At 35.6% G+C, this 20,628-nt stretch overlaps 1 protein-coding gene across 4 annotated transcripts in view; it reads right to left on the bottom strand.

The window, feature by feature from the left end:
* The window catches only part of LOC131167993 (uridine kinase-like protein 3), a 53,291-nt gene that overhangs the window by 25,810 nt on the left and 6,853 nt on the right, over positions 1–20,628 (bottom strand). For all 4 annotated transcript variants that reach the window (XM_058127133.1, XM_058127142.1, XM_058127126.1 and 1 more), the window contains 7 exons: positions 6,915–6,984; positions 6,009–6,124; positions 5,226–5,322; positions 4,458–4,537; positions 1,926–2,120; positions 1,667–1,750; positions 1,472–1,532 (listed from right to left, as the gene is read on the bottom strand). In XM_058127133.1, coding sequence (XP_057983116.1) covers positions 1,472–1,532; positions 1,667–1,750; positions 1,926–2,120; positions 4,458–4,537; positions 5,226–5,322; positions 6,009–6,124; positions 6,915–6,984 — 703 coding nt within the window. The remainder of the gene's footprint in view (positions 1–1,471; positions 1,533–1,666; positions 1,751–1,925; positions 2,121–4,457; positions 4,538–5,225; positions 5,323–6,008; positions 6,125–6,914; positions 6,985–20,628) is intronic.

Here is a 20,628-nt window from a genome sequence, read left to right as displayed (position 1 = left end):
AAAGGTTGTTTCAGGGAACCGTGACAGACCAATAGATAGAGCTCCAAGATAGTGGGGAGCCTACACCGTGATAGACAGGGTGAGTGTTTTGAGCTAGGGATGTATGTTACCTCTAGGGTGTTTTGTTGTTTTGGAAATGGGTTAGACATGTGTGTGTATATATATATATATATATATATATGGATTACAAACCATCCAGAATACATATATATATGGATGTATATTACTCTGGGTATTTGTATTCTGGATGGTTTATAATTATTGACTTCCACTATTAGGGTTGTTTATATAAGTTTGACTGATTACCTAGTACCCGTTTCAGGTCGGGTTATGCTATTACAGTATTAGAGATTCTGACGTGACGTCAGACCGATGTTTGAGTATTATTGATTAATACTTATTATTTATTGAAGGAAAAAAAAATGGTACGAAAATCGGGGCGTCACACTAGCACTTGAAAAAATCTAAGGTAGTAGGAATCCAGCAGATATGTTGACAAAGGTGGTGACTACAGAGAAGCTGAAGTTGTGCTCAACTTCAGTTGGTCTTCATGCTTAAAGACATACTTGAGCACATCATTTACCTATATTCTGGTTGAGATAGTGTCTCCATCTCCAAGTGGGAGATTGTTGAGTTGTAGTGGAGACAGTGCCAGCATTGATGAGTTGTCATAGAGACGGTGCCAACTTTGTTGAACTATAGTGGAGTCGGTGCCAGTATTGTTAAGCTGTAATGGACAACCAGTATTGTTGAGCTATAGTGTGACAGTGTCCCAGCTCATCTTCATTGAATCTCATTACCACCTTCCATTTCTATCTATCCCCATCCATTATACATGGAGATGTGTGTGTGTGTAATATATGAGAGTGTAATTGAGTTGAAGAAGGTGAGAGAGCGAGAGATGCGAGAGAGAGAGAGAGTTGAGTTGAGTAGAGTGCAGATGCCTCCTCCTCCTTGTATTTTCTCCCAATTTTAGTGAAGATTGGTGTGCTCCGTGGACATAGGCTAGTTTGGGCCGAACCACGTTAAATCTTGGTGTTCATTTCTTGCTTGTGGTGTGATTGTTGCTCCTCGATCCCCAACAATTATCACCTGTCATAACCTATGAAATCTCCAATCAACTCCTTTACTTGGGTCCATTTGCACTAGAATTCTCTACAGACACAAGAAATGCCCAAAAAAACCCTAAATCAAAGTAATCCAATCCCCTAACATGAAAAAAGCACCCATCTACACATCCAACATCCTACAAACCTTCTTTACAATAGGATCCCAAATTTCATCTAAAAAAAAAAAGTCAGCCATAGGATTATCGACTAAAGGAACACCTAAATAGGCTTCAATAATGAAACTTATATTCCAAAATATCATGAAGAAATGGTGTTTTGGGGTATGCATGCGCTTGCCTATATTGAGGGTGTGTAAAAACAAAGAGATGCCAAATATATAGTCACCAGAGATAGCAGCTTACCAGTTGGAGTGATCACCTGCTTTTCTGTAAATGGAAGATGCCCCAGCCCATGCTCAACAACCTGGTTATGCAGAAAACAAGATAAGTATAATAGCCAAAGAACATGAATAGACTTATGCCCATCAAATGAATCAACCATAAGATGTCTAAAAATTCTAATTAAAAATAAAATAAAATCATATCAGAACAACCCACCAAACGGATCAATCGGTCAGCATAAAAAACGAAGTCATGTTTTGTTGTTTGAGAATCACGTATAAGTGTATGCATGCCCCGAATCTGGATCGAACCAGCAGCAGTTATTGTAACTTCAGAAGGAGAAATGGAACTCAACATTTAATGAGGATCAAGACAAGCATACATACAAAAAATTTGAAACTGCAGAAAAATTATTCACTCAATCACAAAGAACTGGTAAAAGTGTATCACGTTGTTAAGAAGAGAGAAGCTATACCTGAAAAGTTGATTGAATAACATATAGATTGGGGTGTATTTTACAAAGATCATGTTGTCCAAGTTTTGTGCGAATATGTTGCACAATCAAATCTATTGCCACATGATTATCACCTCCGCGCGGAATGATGATATCTGCGTACTTCTTTGTTGGAAGTATAAAGTCATCAAAAGCAGGCTTCACGAATTTCGAATACTGCATCAAGATAGAATTTTTTCAACCAAAAATAGAAAAGATAACACAGGAAATTAAATGAATATCACCATTTAACAAAATTACATGTAACAAACATCCACTTGGTGGACAATGCAGTGAACGGGGACTGTCTAGGAGAAGGGAGTAGATGCAATGATGATGCAATTAACCAATAATTTCTAAGATGATACCATTTGGTAGCACGTAAAAGTAAGTGCTTATAGCACTCATCACTTAAAATAAGTACTTTTACAAAAAACAGAGTAGCATTTGGCTTGTAAAAGTAAGTGCTTATGGAGTGTATCACTTAAAATAAGTACTTTTACAAAAAAGTAGTGTTTCGCTTGTACTATAGCAAACACTTATGGCAAAGAGTGTTATTCCAAAATTGTTTTTTCTAGAACTATTAATGTGAATTTTGAGAAACAATCTAAGATAACTTTTTGGCCATTTATAAGTGGCACTGTTCATAGGCGAGGTCAATTTTATAAATATAAGAAAATTTAGTGGCCATTTTATAATTTAAAAACTACATTAGAAGATAATCATATATCATTTTATTATGTATCATAATATATTAATTATTAATGAAACATTATTCTAAGATGGAGAAGAAGAACTATGTACTAATTTAAATTAATATTAAAAATACTAATGTAATTAATATTATTATTTTAACATAAATTAATCTAATAATCATATGTTATAAATATAAATCGAGAACAAGATCATTGTTAATCAAAAAATAATATTATATTATTTCTAATTAATAAAATTATTTAAATATTAATTAAAAATAACAGTTAATTAAATTGTAAATTAAAAATTAATCATATATTATTTTATTATGTATTATAACCTATTAATTATTAATAAAATATAATTAAATTCTGGAATGAATAAAAAAACCATCTATAAATTTAAATTAACATTAAATAAATTGAAATTTTTAATTTAGTAATTAATACTATTTTTAACATAAATTACTGTGATAGTCATATGTTATAAATATAGATTAATAACAATATTATTGTTAATTAATAAATAATATTATATTATTTTAGTTAATAGAAAATATTTAAATTTTAATTAGAAAATTAACATAACTATCATTTAAATTTTTAATTAAAAAAAATATTAATATTTTTATTTACAATATATTTTGAAATGCATATTAGTCATTATAATTCAATTATGGATTAAACAAGAACAATTTATTAATTAACATTAAATAAATTAAAATTTTAAATTTAATTAATAAAATTATTTTTATCATAATTTAATATGATGGTAATATGTTAAACATACATTAATAACAAGATTATTATTAATTAAAAATAATTATCTTACATTATTTTTACTAAATATTGCTCACAAAATAAAACATTGGTTTCATTAAATATATATATTAAATATTTTTTAGGATTGAGTATTAAATGTTAACTAGATTAAATATTGCTCACAATAAGTGTTATTGACTATGATCCTTATTAAGTGTATATTAAATACTATTTAAAGATCTGCTTACATTACCAATCTTAAGAGCTTCCTTATGGTCAAAAAATTAACCTTTTTTAAGTTGAATTTTTATTGCCACTTATTATTTAGTGTGAACATTTTCTTATTGTAATTTTTATACTTTTAAAAATATATATATGCTAAGACTGTAATAGAATTAATAATAAAACTTAAATGATATGATAATGTTCAATCACATCATGCAATGTTAAATATTTACATATATAATGTACTTTGTATTTAAGGTTATTTATGCTAGATTTAAATTTATTTTTTTTTTTTAATTATATAATAAGAATCCCAATAATAAATTGTAATAAAAATAAATAAATTCATGCATATGAATTTTAAATGCTATCATGTTCAATCAGTATGCAGTATATTTTATCTTAAATGGTTTATGTAAAAAAATTATAAATTAACAAAATTAATCATATAAAATGAGAAATTTAATAATAATTTTCTTCATAAATGCATCGCACAGACCTACAAGCAGTTGATCTTCATGGTTAAGCCTCAAGAACAAAAACATGATCTATCTTCTGTGAATACGCCTTTAAGCGGCATGACAAGTACACATGCCAATAAAAGATAATGACTGGTCAACTTTCAGAAAATCAATCTAAGCATGCAGTTATGCGTGATATCTTAAAGAGCATCAGTATAATCGAGGTTTTATGCTTATAGCTCAAGGATAGTCATATTGATTGAGTGCTTCAAACCAATATGCATATAAATAATACCACCTCAAAAAGGTAAAACGAATCCCAAAAAAAAAAAGGAGAAGATTTCCAATTGAGAAATTGCAAATTCTCTAACCTGATCAAGAACTACACTGATATCTCTACCCTTCTCAACTGTGTCACGCCTTATTCTCCTTGCCAGGCGCACATCGGCATCTGTACTGAAAAATTTTAAACGTAAATACCATAAGGGAAACAGCTCAATATAATAAAACAATGCTGTGAACTATAAAATCTCAGACCGTGATAATAAATAAACTATGCAGAGCCAACAATTCTTAACTGCTGTATTGCAGTCCATATTAACTCATGCATATACAGCCAGCAGTTATTATTTTTACAATTACAAGGATCATTAGGTCCATTAGTTTCTCAACTACTGGCCCAGAGAGAGGGGGGTTCTAAATTAACTAAAGCAATGAAACTGAGAAAGACCATAGCAACAACAGGCTTATTGTAGGCAAACCACATGCAACTAACAAGAGAAATCAAAAACTTCACAGCTCATTTAGACAACATATCAGTTTAGTAAATTTAATATTTGTCATTTTGTCCAAACATCAGTGGAAGAAAATACACATTGTACCCTGTTGTGCCCTATAAAACAGTGATGATGATTAGAAGTGAAAATCATTATAGTCAAAAATTAAAACCAAAAGCTCCAATAGAATTCTTCTGAATTAATGGGACCAGTTCACTTATGAAATTTCATTAGATAAATAACCGACCAACCAAGACACATTTTAAACCAACATCACTTGTAGACTAGTCAATCAAGTTAATAAGCCTAAAAAATAGAAAATTTAAACATCCATTTGTGCAATTGGGAAAGGAAGGAAAGAACCTGTATCAACAAATATCTTCATATTCATCAACTCTCGCACACGAGGATCATGGAAAACAAGTATGCCTTCTAAAATTATCACATCTGAAGGATTGACCTGCCAAAATTTTCCAGATAAAATTTTACATTCTGTGCTAGAAATAAAAGGGCAGCTGAAAAAAAAAAAATTTAGGCACATGACAAAGTGGTGAAAAGACATTAGATGGTTTGCAAGGTATAGGTCATGTAGGCATGGAAAAATTCCCAACAACTGAAGGAATAAGCTTTCTTTCTTTGTACTTGGTTAACAATTACAAATTCCACCAATTTATTAGCTGGGGAGAATTGGGGGCCTGTAGCCTTATTCACTTGAAAGTTGATTCATATCAAAACAGTAAGGCAGCAATGAAGTAACAGGAAAGATATGAGAAATGAAGCCTACACAAGATAATTACTAAATAAAATTGGTTAAGATTAATATGGAGTTGAGGCACGGGAAAAAGGAAAACATGAACATAGAGTGGTTGATGCAATCCTCAATATATAGAAGAAGATATTACAAAACACTTTATGTTGAGGACCAATTGCAATGTCAGGGAAAATCTAAGTCCTATGAATAAGCAGTCTGGAAACCTCATAAATATAATTTTTACGAGTAGAGAGAACTGTAATACTAAGGGGCACCATGCAGGTGCCGGCTCATGTATATTACATATAACCCAAAAATATAAGGCAGGAATACAGAAATTGTGGCATCTACGTGTTATAAATCACATGGTAAAGCCTGTATTCAAGAAAACATACCCTTCGAGCTGGAAACAAATTCTTGTAACTCTTAAAATCATACTTTGGAACATCTATTGCTTGCCCATGCTTCAACTTATCCATAGAGCATAATAACTGCTCAGTGTCGAATGCATCTGATTATAACAACACTCATTTATATTAAACATGCACAACTAAAAAGAAACAAAGATTGATTCCAACTACATTACGCATATTCCAGACGATACAATGATTGGTGACATTTGTGCCCAAAGAAAGTAATATAATTTCATTTCTCTTGCACTTTTATTAGTTTGCATGCTTTACACTTATATACAATATGACATGACAACAGTCCACACTCCAGAAAATATTAGTGATAAAGCATTAAAGCTGACAAGTTGTGCAGTTTGGAGAATTAAATATTATTCTAAAGTGAAAGTATACTTCATATTGGGACATTTTCTATTTTGTGGTCCACCAGGAAGTATGTAAATCAAAAGAACTGATCCACACAAAATAATGTCACATAAATTTAATCCTGAAAAAACAAGATAGCAACAGAAGAATATGGAAACATGAACATGAATTTCATGGCAAATGAAAAGATAAAAACTTAGAAGAGCTACATAATAAACAGTTTCTAAGTTTTAATTAATCAACAATATATTCATGTGTGCTACAAAATAAACAAACATATATGATGGAAATATTTCCAAGAATATGTACAATAAAACACCAGCATAACTTCACATTGGAAGTGTAGCACCATTAAGCTATTGCTCCCTGATGAATAAATTTATTATAAAAAAAAATACTAAAATAAGGAGTGCACAAATCAAAAAAATAAATAAATTAACAGCAAATGAACTTTATTGGAGGAATTCCTATCAGATCTTTATTTTGTGCTTGATAAGATGAATTAATATGGAGAATTTTCCTAACCAGGATGATCGAAGTTGTACTCATGAACTCGTGTCAGCTCCTCTGAAGTCAAATGGTGATAAAATGAATCCTGCCACATCATCCATAAATTTATTTGCTTTTAAGAATTTTTTTTTTTTTAAAAAAAAGCACTTTAACAATCAGCTGTAGATGCTGGCAAGGGATGCAAAAAAAAAAATGTAAACCAACTTCAATTCCACAAACATAGGGTACTTGCATGCATGTGCATCCAAGAAACACCATCCACTAAAAGGGAAGATTTGTTTAGCAGAATCAGGAAAAGTTGTGCTCTCAACAGTCAATAAGTTGTCATCATGCAAAATCCATTCAGTCATTGATAGAAGGAAAGAAAAGAATATGAGCCTTATAAGGTTTAACATTTGAATATGCAATGCAGCAACAACAGAAATACCGAAGACTTTAGTCCCACTCAGCTAATGAATCCTCTTTTGTAATTCCCCATGATTTAGGATCCTCTGAGCTCAAATCCTTACCCACAAAGCACATTCCTCACCCGTGCATTGTGTGGTCTATATTGCAAGCACTCGTACCATTTTAACAGTCCTTTCCTCATCTTGTCTACTACACAAGTGTTATGCCTAACTTATCACAAATATATTCATTCCTTAATTTTATCGTCTGGAGTTATACCACTCATACACCTTAAAATTATCATTTCAACTGTTACTTTTTGGATACTTCCTTCTTAGTTGCCCAACATTCTAAATGATATAGCTTAGATACCAGTCCTATAGAAGTATTATTGCTATTTTAGGCAACATAAAAAATTCCAGTAAAGGCAAAAAAAAAAACCAAATAATTGAAATAACACTGCCTTCCAATCCCTTTGAAGATCAAACAGCAATAACCCCCCAGATCCTTCCCCCCCCCCCCCCCCCCCCAACCCAAAAAAATAAATTCCCAAAATAATATGTCCAGATAGAAGCAAGAAAAATAACTCAATTCCAAAGAAAAAACTGAGAAGTCTTCTCGTTAAGAGTATTGTCTAAATTGGAAGACCTAATCCCAATGATAGGTCTCCCTCTATTTATAATTGTTAGATTACCACTTTACCCAAAAGCTTGTGGGCCAACCATGGTTTTAAATAACGTCCATTACATGGCATAATAGCCATTACATAACGAAAAATCGAGCAGCGAAAACCAATACAGACTACATTAGTGGTAAGGATGAAATTCATGGCCATACGACCGCTACGCCACTGTAACAGACGTAACAGCCATAACAGTTTCGCTACAGGCTGCAACGGGCTGTTAGACACCGTTACACTCCTAACAATGCCAACACTCCTTTTGTTCCATTTCTTTCCCACATCCCACACGTTTCTCTTGATTCTTGCTTCATTCTACCACTCCCAGCAATCATCTACCCTTAATCTACGAATCCTAGGCCTCCAAAACACAAAATTTACCTTCAATTTGATGTTTGAACTTCAAGGGAAAGAACATCCTTTAGTTTCCCCTACTTCTCATCCAATTTCTTCTAATTTTGGGAAGAATTTTTGTCAATTCCACTTGGGATTCAAGTTATTAACTTGAAATTTTTACCAAGAGGGAAGAAATTGCAAGGATTGTTAAGGACTTGAGCTTCAGATCTTGAATCCTATCTACCATAGCTCAGTTTTTCCAGTTCAAGTATATTTTTTTTTTCGTTTCTATTATTATTTAAGCTGAACATTGAAGACTGTTGGGGACTTGAGGTGTTTGGGGGCTCAAGTAGGGTTTTTTTTTTCCCTTTTTTTCTTTAAGCAAGGCTACCAAGCTAAATAATTATAACACTAATTATTGGAGATCTTTTCTTGTCTTTGTTTATTACAAGTAGTCTTGTAAATCTAATTATTTGAAAGATCTTACTTACAGATCTAATTATTTAAAGAACTTGATTTTATTTAAGCAAGCCAAGAAAAGGGGGTGACAAAGCACGTCAAAACCCAACTAGTGACCTGTTACCTACCCGTTTAAGCTAGGTTTGGGTTTAGGAGGGCAACCCATTTATAAGCAGGTCAATCCAAACCCAACCTAATTCCTAAACGAGTTAGGCAGGTTTTAGTCAAGTACCTATCGGGTCAACCGTTTAATTTTAAAATTTATATATTACATTTTATCCTATATTTTATACATTTTTGCTAGAGCTTTTGGCTACATTCACTGCACTCACAGCCTCACCCTTCGACCTTCATCCCATCACCCAATTGGCAATCGCCCTTTGGTGCTTCCCCCTTCAACTTCAATGTATCATCCATCCGGCGTTGGTGGTCTTTCCCCTTTCACGATTCTCTTTGAGGGCCACAAGCTCACAGCCGCAAGCCACCAATGAACCATGAGGTCCATGAGCCACAATTCATGTACAGCCAAACGTGACCCAGGGCTCACCCCCTCTAACGGCTAACCTCAACCAAAAGGAATGGACAGACGGCATTGGGTTTGCCTCAAAGTGAAATCAATAAACACCAAAACTAATGCATTTATTCTCTCAATGTGATTGCCACTAGTTGCTACTCTCAACTCTACCAAAACTTCTTCAGATTTGGAGATTGAGTCATCTTTTTTTTTTTTGGAATCATGGCTCATTAATTCAGCAAACTCCACCTGTGATGCACGAATGTCCAAATTTTTTCACGCATAGCCGGTCCAAAGCCCAGGTAAAGGAGGAGGGTTGCGTTAGATAGCTGACAGTGTTAGGACCTTGTGAGCAACCAAAAAAACTTGGGACACCATAAATTTACGTGGTTCGGTCAAAATCAACCTACATCCACAGAGCACACCACAATTCACTAAAAAACAGCCGGAAAGAAATACAACTCTCTCAGCTTCTCTCTTCCTCACACTCTCTTCTTCCTCTCATTTCTTCTCTATGTTTTCATCTCTCCACAACTCCTCCATTTATAGGTAGCTGATGATCAATTACAATTAATTACAATAAATCCAAATTCAGAAGTTTCATTCATCAAGATAAATGGCACTGCTTGCAAAACATGGCACAGCTTGCAAAACGCGTCTCCAGCTCCTCACGCGTCTCCAGCTCCAACACAACAATCTCTCACTTGGAAACGGAGACGCCTCCTCAACCAATATCTTGAATAAATAATGTGCTCAAAATATGTCTTCAGGCATAAAGACCAACTGAAGTTGAACACAATTACAGCTTCTCTGCAGTCACCACCTTAGTTAACATTACTGCCGGATTTTTGCTACTTTGGATTTTTTCAAGTGTCAATACGCCGTCCTCTATCAGAGATCTGACGAAGCGATAACGCAATCAAATATGCTTAGTTCTAGAATGAAATGCGTAGTTCTTTGCCAGATATATCGCACTCTGACTGTCACTGTACAAAACATTCCTCTCCTGCTTTAATCCAAGCTTCGTTAACAAACCCTGAAGCCAAATTATCTCTTTATTGGCTTCTGTCACTGCTACATATTCAATTTCTGTAGTTGATAGAACAACAATTTTTTATATCTGTGACATCCAACTAACAGCCGTTGTGCCAACAATGAATATATATCAATTATAGTACCACGTAGATATCTCAAAATCCACTTCACTGCTTCCTAGTGTGTCTTCCCTGGATTTGACATATATCTGCTGACAACTCCCATTGCTTGGCCAATATCTGGTCTGGTACCAACCACAGCAAACATTAGACTTCCAACAGCTGAGGCATATGGTACCTTGGCCATGAAGTCTTTTTCTTCATCTATCTGGGGAGACTGATCCTTAGAGAGACGAAAGTGACCTGCCAATGGTGTATTTACAGATTTGGCGCTGCTCATATTAAACCTCTGTAAAACACAGTTAATGTACTCTAACTGAGATAACCGCAACGTTCCTTGTTGCTTATCTCTAGAGATCTGCATCCCAAAAATTTGCTTTGTAGGACCCAAGTCTTTCATATCAAATTCCTCTGACAATTGCTGCTTCAATTTTTCGATCTCTTCTATATCTGATCTTGCAATTAGCATATCATCAACATATAACAGTAAGATAATATAACTAGTACGATACCTCTTGAAGTAGCAACAGTGGTCGGCCTTGCACTTTTAAAAATTGTTCCTCTGCATACAGCTGTCAAATTTCTTATACCACTGCCTAAGAGCTTGTTTGAGACCATACAAACTCTTCTTCAATTTACATACAAGATTCTCTTTACCTTTTACTGAGAAACCTTCTGGCTGTTGCAAATAAATTTCCTCATCAAGATTACCGTGAAGAAATGTTGTCTTCACGTCCAACTGCTCAAGATGTAAACCCTATGAGGCAACAATACTCAAGATAGATCTGATGGTTGTCAGCTTGACAACTGGTGCAAAAATATCAATGTAGTCAATTCCTTCCTTCTGTTCGAAACCTTTGACTACAAACCGAGCTTTATGACGACAAACTCTTCTTCAATTTACATACAAGATTCCCTTTACCTTTTACTGAGAAACCTTCTGGCTGTTGCATATAAATTTCCTCATCAAGAACACCGTGAAGAAATGTCATCTTCACGTCCAACTGCTCAAGATGTAAACCCTCTGAGGCAACAATACTCAAGACAAATCTGATGGTTGTCAGCTTGACAACTGGTACAAAGATATCAGTGTAGTCAATTCCTTCCTTCTGTTCGAAACCTTTGACTACTAACTGAGCTTTATACCTCTTGAATCCATCATACTCTTCTTTGATCTTGTACACCCATTTGTTGTTAAAAGCCTTCTCACCATTAGGCAACTTAGCTAGTTTCCATGTTTTGTTGGAGTTAAGAGACTTCATCTCGTCTTTCATTGCAAGCTCCCACTTGCTCAAATCTCTTGCCTGACATGCTTCAACATAGCATTCAGGTTCTCCTCCATCTGTAAGAAGTAAATGATTCATATACCTCCTATTTGGTATATGTTGCCGAGAAGATCTCCTAAGTTCTGGTGCTGGAGTAGGAGGCGGTGGTGCAACAATCTGCTCCACAGGTTCCTCTGCCTGAGCATTCTCGTTATTTTGCTGAGGATTCTCGGTGTTCTGCAGACGTGTCCTTAAACCTTCTAAAACATCATCCACATTTACAAAGGTTGTTTCAGACTCTGTAGACTCTATTGTGTGTCTATCTTAGTACATCACCTTTTCATCAAAAATCACATCTCTGCTTCTGATTACCTTTTTGTTTTCATCATCCCAAATGCGATACCCATATTCATCTCCACCATAACCAATGAAAGTGCATTTTCGGAATTTCGAATCCAGCTTATTCCTGACATGATCATTGATATGTACATATGCAACACAACCAAAAAACTCTCAAATGTGAAAGTCTTTCCTCTTTATTACTTCATACTTCTTCTGGTAGACTATAGTCCAATGGTACTGATGGACTCCTATTAATCAAATAAGCTGCTATGTTGACTGCTTCTACCCAAAATATCTTTGGCAAGTATGACTACATACGCATGCTTCTAACTTTTTCTGTCAACATTCTGTTCATTCGCTCAGCTACGCCATTGTATTGAGGTGTACCTGACACAGTTCCTTCCATTTTAATACCATGCTCATAGCAGAATTTCTTGAACTCGGTGTCAACTTACTCACCACCGTTATCTGTTCTCAGCTTCTTGATTTTCAAACCAGTTTCATTTTCCACCATTGCTTTCCACATTTTAAAAGCATCAAAAACATCAAATTTATATTTCAGGAAGTAAACTCATACCTTCCGTGAATGATCATCGATAAATGTGACGAAGTAATGCTTCCCACCTGTGGACGAAATGGTTGCTGGTCCCCATACATCTGAATGGACTAGCTCAAGTCTCTTCTTCTTTGGGGTACTGATGTTTGTCTAAAAATTGACTCTCTTCTGTTTCCCAAATATGCAATCCTCACATGTGTCAATCTTTACCGACTGTAAATTACTCAACTTACCCTTTGAGTGCATCACCATGAGTCCCTTCTCACTCAGGTGTCCAAGTCGTTGATGTCATATGTTACTATCATCATTTCTTGTAGCAATAGTAATAGACATGCATGCATTAGGAGTCACATAAAGAGTACCACTTTTCTTACCTTGTGAAATTGTCAATGCACCCTTGGAAAACTTCCATTCATCACTAATAAAAGATGTGTTATATCCTTCATCTACTAATTAACCAACTGTGATCAAATTCTTTCTCAAGTCTGGAATATATCTTACATCTCTCAGTTTCCATACTGACCCATTCATTTTGATCTTCACTGCCCCCTTGCCGGCAATGTCGCACGGTTGATCATTGCCAAGATACACTTTACCAAAATTACCTGATGTATACTCGTCTAGACAATCTCTGCTGCAAGTGGCATGGAATGAAACTTCAGAATATAACACCCAAGACTCATTTTTGCTCTCCAAAAAGCAGATCAACATATCATCATTTTCTGAAGCAACATTTGCTTCTATCTTTGCTCTCGTCTCATATTCTTTCTTCAGACTTTTACACTGGTTCTTGTAATGACCAGTTTTTCCACAATTCCAGAACTATATAATTTTTGTACCCTGAAAACCTGTGTCCTGAGAACCTCTGAGATTTCTGGATTTAGACCGCCTGGGCCTAGATCTGCCGCGGTTGTTTGATCGTCCATGCCTGTTTCCTCTACCTCAACTTTACATGTTCAAGGCTGAACTCAAAGTGGAGCCATGGTTTGACTGCATTCTGATTTCTTCCTTTAAAATCATGTTGACGACGTCATCGTATACAAGCTTTGATTTTCCTGCGGAGCTACTGATTGCAGTAACAATACCATTCCAACTTTCGGGCAACTGACTGAGAATCAGTAGGGCGTGAATCTCACTATCAAATGTAATCTCGAGTGAGGCGAGTTGACCGACAACTCGTTGAAATTATTCAAATGTCTACTAAAACTTTCACCTGCAGACATGCTCATAATAAATAATCTTTTCATAAGATGTACCTTGTTAGCGCCTGACGGCTGCTCTTACATATTAGAAAGTGCATCCATCAGAAACTTGGTAGATGATATATGTTTGATATTGAATGCTACAGACTTTGACAATGTCATTCTGATGGCTCTGAGAGCTTTTCGATCAAGCAACTCCCACTCGTCCTCGTCCATAGATGCTGGCTTACCCTTTAATGGTAAGTGAACCTCCTTCCCAAACAAATAATCTTCAATCTGTATCTTCCAGAAACCGAAATTGTTGCCATTGGACATTTCGATTTTTGAGCTCTTTTCTTTCGATATCTCGATTCGCTAATCTAGAGATGGAATTAACTCAAATGGATAGTATGGTTGGATCTGGAACAGTCGAAAACCTTAGAAATGGTTCAAATCATTCGAAAAACGGACCCAAAATGACTCTAACAAGCTCGGTCAAAGATCAGGTCAAACTTGGCCAACATGTTGACGTGGCAGTGCTGAATAGTTTCAACGAGTTGTTGGATCAACTCGCCTCAATCGGGATAACATTTGATAGTGAGATTCATGCCCTACTGTACAATGAGGTCGTCAGCACTGCCACGTCAGCACGTTGACCAAATTTGACCTGATCTTTGACCAAGCTTTTCGAAGTCATTTTGGGTCCATTTTTCGAATGACTTGAACCATTTCTAAGGTTTTCGACCGTTCCGGATCCAACCGTACTATCCATTTGAGCTAATTCCATCTCTAGATCAGCGAATCGAAATGTTGAAAGAAAAGAGCTCAAAAATCGAAATGTTCAACGGCAACAATTTAGGTTTCTGGAAGATGCAGATTGAAGATTATTTGTTTAGGAAGGAGTTGCACTTACCATTAAAGGGTAAGCCAACATCTATGAACGAGGACGAATAGGAGTTGCTTGATCGAAAAGCTCTCGAAGCCATCAGAATGACGTTGTCAAAGTCTGTGGCATTCAATATCAAACATATATCATCTACCAAGTCTCTGATAGATGCGTTTTCTAATATGTACGAGCAGCCGTCAGGCGCTAACAAGGTACATCTTATGAAAAGATTATTTACTATGAGCATGTCTGCAGGTGAAAGTTTTAGCAGGCATTTGAATAATTTCAACGAGTTGTCGGATCAACTCGCCTCACTCGAGATTACATTTGATAGTGAGATTCGCGCCCTATTGATTCTCAGTCAGTTGCCCGAAAGTTGGAATGGTGTTGTTACTACAATCAGTAGCTCCGCAGGAAAATCAAAACTTGTATACGATGAGGTCGTCAGCATGATTTTAACGGAAGAAATCAAAATGCAGTCAAATCATGGCTCAACTTCGAGTTCAGCCTTGAACATGGAAAGTCTAGGCAGAGCAAACAGGCATGGACGATCGAACAACCGCGGCAGATCTAGGCCCAGGTGGTCTAAATCCAGAAATCTCAGAGGTTCTCAGTACACAAGTTTCCAGGGTAGAAAAATTATTGAGTGCTGGAATTGTGGAAAAACTGGTCATTACAAGAACCAGAGTAAAAGTCTGAAAAAAGAATATGAGACGAGAGCAAAGACAGAAGCAAATGTTGCTTCAGAAAATGATGATATGTTGATCTGCTTTTTGGAGAGCAAAAGGGAGTCTTGGGTGTTAGACTCTGGAGCTTCATTCCATGCCACTTGCAGCAGAGATTGTCTAGAGGAGTGTACATCAGGTAATTTTGGTAAAGTATATCTTGGCAATGATCAACCGTGCGACATTGCCGACAAGGGGGCAATGAAGATCAAAACGAATGGGTCAGTATGGAAACTGAGAGATGTCAGATATATTCCAGACCTGAGAAAGAATTTGATCACAGTTGGTCAACTAGCAGATGAAGGATATAACACATCTTTCATTAGTGATGAATGGAAGATTTCCAAGGGTGTATTGACAATTTCACGAGGTAAGAAAAGTGATACTCTTTATGTAACTCCTAATGCATGCATGTCTATTACAATTGCTACAGGAAATGATGATAGTAACATATGACATCAACGACTCGGACACCTGAGTGAGAAGGGACTCATGGTGATGCACTCAAAGGGTAAGTTGAGTAATTTACAGTCGGTAAAGATTGACACGTGCGAGGATTGCATATTTGGGAAACAGAAGAGAGTCAGTTTCTAGACAAACATCAGTACCCCAAAGAAGAAGAGACTTGAGCTAGTCCATTCAGATGTATGGGGACCAACAACCATTTCGTCCACAGGTGGGAAGCATTACTTCGTCACATTTATCGATGATCATTCACGAAAGGTATGGGTTTTCTTCCTGAAATAAAAATCTAATGTTTTTTATGCTTTTAAAATTTGGAAAGCAATGGTAGAAAACAAAACTGGTTTGAAAATCAAGAAGCTGAGAACAGATAACGGTGGTGAGTATGCTGACACTGAGTTCAAGAAATTCTACTATGAGCATGGTATCAGAATGGAAAGAATTGTGCTAGGTACGCCTCAACACAACGGCGTAGCCGAGTGAATGAACAGAATGTTGATAGAAAAAGCCAGAAGCATGTGTATATAGTCAGGCTTGCCAAAAATATTTTGGGCAGAAGCAGTCAACACGGCAGTTTATTTGATTAACAGGAGTCCATCAGTACCATTGGACTATATTCTACCAGAAGAAGTATGGAGTAATAAAGAGGAAAGACTTTCACATTTGAAAGTTTTTGGTTGTATTGCATATGTACATATCAATGATCATGTCAGAAATAAACTGGATCCGAAATCCCGGAAATGCACTTTCATCGGTTATGGTGGAGATGAATATGGGTATCGCATTTGGGATGATGAAAACAAAAAGGTGATCAGAAACAGAGATGTGATTTTTGATGAAAAGGTGATATACAAAGACAAACACACAACAGAGTCTACAGAGTCTGAAACAACCTTTGTAAATATGGATGAAGTTTTAGAAAGTTTAAGGACACGTCAGCAAAACACCGAGAATCCTCAGCAAAATAACGAGAATCCTCAGGCATAGGAACCTATGGAGGAGATTGTTGCGCCACCGCCTCCTACTCCAGCACCAGAACTTAGGAGATTTTCTCGGCAACATATACCAAACAGGAGGTATGTGAATCATTTACTTCTTACAGATGGAGGAGAACCTGAATGCTATGTTGAAGCATGTCAAGCAAGAGATTCGAGCAAGTGGGAGTTTGCAATGAAAGACGAGATGAAGTCTCTTAACTCTAACAAAACATGGGAACTAGCTAAGTTGTCTAATAGTGAGAAGGCTCTTCACAACAAATGGGTGTACAAGATCAAAGAAGAGGATGATGGATTCAAGAGGTATAAAGTTCGGTTAGTAGTCAAAGGTTTCGAATAGAAAGAAGGAATTGACTACACTGATATTTTTGCACCAGTTGTCAAGATGACAACCATCAAATCTATTTTGAGTATTGTTGCCTCAGAGGGTTTACATCTTGAGCAGTTGGACGTGAGACTGCATTTTTTCACAGCGATCTTGATGAGGAAATTTATATGCAACAGTCAGAAGGTTTCTCAGTAAAAGGTAAAGAGAATCTTGTATGCAAATTGAAAAAGAATTTGTATGGTCTCAAACAAGCTCCTAGACAGTGGTACAAGAAATTTGACAGCTATATACAGAGAAACAATTTTCAGAAGTGCAATGCCGACCATTGTTGCTACTTCAAAAGGTATCGTACTAGCTATATTATCCTACTGTTATATGTTGATGATATGCTAGTTGCAGGATCAGATATAGAAGAGATCAGAAAATTGAAGCAACAATTGTCAGAGGAATTTGATATGAAAGACTTGGGTCCTGCAAAGCAGATTCTTGGGATGCGGATCTCTAGAGATAAGCAACAAGAAACGTTGCAGTTATCTCAGTCAGAGTGCATCAGTCGTGTTTTACAGAGGTTTAACATTAGCATCGCCAAAGCTGTAAATACACCATTGACAGGTCACTTCTATCTCTTTAAGGATCATTCTCGCCAGACAGGTGAAAAAAAAGATTTCATGGCTAAGGTACCATACGCCTCAGTCGTTGGAAGTCAATATATGCTATGATTGGTACTAGACCAAATATTAGCCAAGCAGTAGGAGCTGTCAGCAGGTATATGTCAAATCCAGGGAAGACACACTCGGAAGCAGTGAAGTGGATTTTGAGATATCTACGTGGCACTATTGATAAGATCTTATATTTCGGCAAAAGCGACTTAAAAATCCAAGGGTTTGTAGATGCTGATTTTGCAGGTGAAATTGATCATCGCAGAAGCACCACCAGGTATATATTCACTGTTGGCACAATAGCTGTTAGTTGGATGTCACAGATACAGAAGATTGTTGTTTTATCCACTACAGAAACTGAGTATATAGTAGTGACAGAAGCCAATAAAGAGATGATTTGGCTTCAGGGTTTGTTAACAGAGCTTGGATTAAAGTAGGAGAGGGATGTTTTGCACAGTGATAATCAGAGTGCGATACATTTGACAAAGAACTTCACATTTCATTCCAGAACTAAACATATTGGATTGCGTTATCACTTCGTCAGATCTCTGATAGAGAACGGCGTGTTGACACTTGAAAAAATCCAAGGTAGCAGAAATCCAGCAGATCTGTTAACTAAGATGGTGACTACAGAGAAGCTGAAGTTGTGTTCAACTTCAGTTGGTCTTCATGCCTGAAGACATATTTTGAGCACATCATTTATTCATGATACTAGTTGAGGAGGCATCTCCGTCTCCAAGTGAGAGATTGTTGTGCTGGAGCTGGAGACGCGTTTTGCAAGTTGTGCCATGTTTTGCAAGTTGTGTCATTTATCTTGATGAATGAAACTTCTCAATTTGGATTTATTGTAATTAATTGTAATTGATCATCATCTACCTATAAATAGAGGAGCTGTGGAGAGTTAAAATATATAAAGAAGAAAAGAGAGGAAGAAGAGAGTGTGAGGAAGAGAGAAGCTGAGAGAGTTGTATTTTTTCCGGAGTTTTTTTTTAGTGAATTGTGGTGTGCTCCGTGGACGTAGGTCGATCTTGATTGAACCACGTAAATATCTGGTGTCCCAATTTTTATGGCTGCTGACATGGAGATAAATACAAATACTCTTTGGAATAGATTAGCTAGCTTTATTAAAAGAATAGCAAAAGAGATTTTTGGTGAATCAAGGGGAAAATTCTCGAATAGTAAAGAGAGTTGGTGGTGGGATAAAGATGTACAAAAAATCACAAATACAAAAAGAATTTGGTATAAAACGTGGCAAAAATGTAGAAACAGAGACAACTTTAAAAAATATAAGGAGGCAAGAAAAAATGCAAAAAAGACCGTTAATGAAGCTAAATATAGATCATTTAATAGTTTGTATGATAGATTAAGTACAAAAGAAGGGAAAAGAGATATATTTAAACTTGCTAAAGCTAGAGAAAGGAAGAGTAAGTACTTAGGAAATGTAAAATGTATAAAAAGTGAGGATGATATTGTCTTGGTTAAGGACGAAGACATTAAAGAAAGATGGCAAAGTTACTTTAGTAAGTTGTTTAATGAAAACCAAATAAAAGGCTTAAACTTATAATTATCAAATGCGGAAAAGACTAAAAATATGAGATTTATTCGCAAAATTAGGGTTAACAAAGTTAAGTTTGCAATAAAAAAGATGAAAAATGGGAAAACTATGGGACCAAATAACATCCCAATTAAAGTTTGGAAATGCTTAGGTGATAATGAAATTATATGGTTAACTAATTTATTTAATACAATTATAAAAACTAAGAAAATCCAGATGAATGGAGGAAAAACACTTTAATACCTATATACAAAAATAAGGGAGATATTCAAAATTGTAATAACTATTGTGGAATTAAACTTATGAGTCATACGATGAAACTATGGGAAAGGGTAGTTGAACAAAGATTAAGGTTAAAAACGAAGGTCTCAGAAAATCAATTTGGTTTTATGCCCGGGAAATCTACCACAAAAGCTATTTATCTTTTAAGAAGATTAATGGAAAAGTGTAGGAAAAAGAAGAGAGACTTGCATATGATATTTATTGACCTTGAGAAAGCATATGATAGGATACCTAGGAAAGTTCTATGGTGGGTTTTAGAAAAAAAGAGTATATGTAGTAGGCATACCGATGTCATTAAAGATATGTACAATGAAGTAATGACTAGCGTAAGGACTGTAAATGGAGAAACTAGAGAATTTCCAATCACCATAGGTGTACATCAAGGATCTGCTTTGAATCCTTATCTTTTTGCTTAGTGATAGACCAATTGACTAAGAGTATTCAAAAGGAGGTCCCATGGTGTATGTTGTTTGCAGATGATATTGTATTAATTGACGAAACTAAGGATAGAGTAGAGGCTGAGTTAGAATTATGGAGAGAAGCTTTGGAATTTAGAGACTTTAGGATAAGTAGAAATAATACAGAATATATGAAATGTAATTTTAGTAATGATAGGAGGAATATTAGAGACAAAGTTAAACTTGATGATGAAGAAATAAATAGCACTTGTAGATTTTGATACTTTGGATCTATTATGCAAATTGAAGGAGAAATCGAAAATGATGTAATGCATAGAGTTAAAGCGGGTTGGGTAAAATGGAGAAGTGCTTCAAGTGTGCTCTGTGGTCGTAATATACCCTTAAAATTGATAGGGAAGTTTTATAGGACAGCTATAAGACCAACTATGTTATATGGATCGAAATGTTAGGCAACAAAGAAACATAATATCCAAAAAGTAAAAGTTGCCAAGATGAGAATGCTTAGATGGATGAGTGGTATAACATTGAAAGATAAATTAAGAAAT

This window comes from Malania oleifera, chromosome 1, assembly GCF_029873635.1.
Source record: "Malania oleifera isolate guangnan ecotype guangnan chromosome 1, ASM2987363v1, whole genome shotgun sequence".
Taxonomy (NCBI): Eukaryota; Viridiplantae; Streptophyta; class Magnoliopsida; order Santalales; family Ximeniaceae; genus Malania; species Malania oleifera.
Note: the sequence above shows the minus strand (reverse complement) of the source record. Positions and strands in the feature narration are given on the sequence as shown.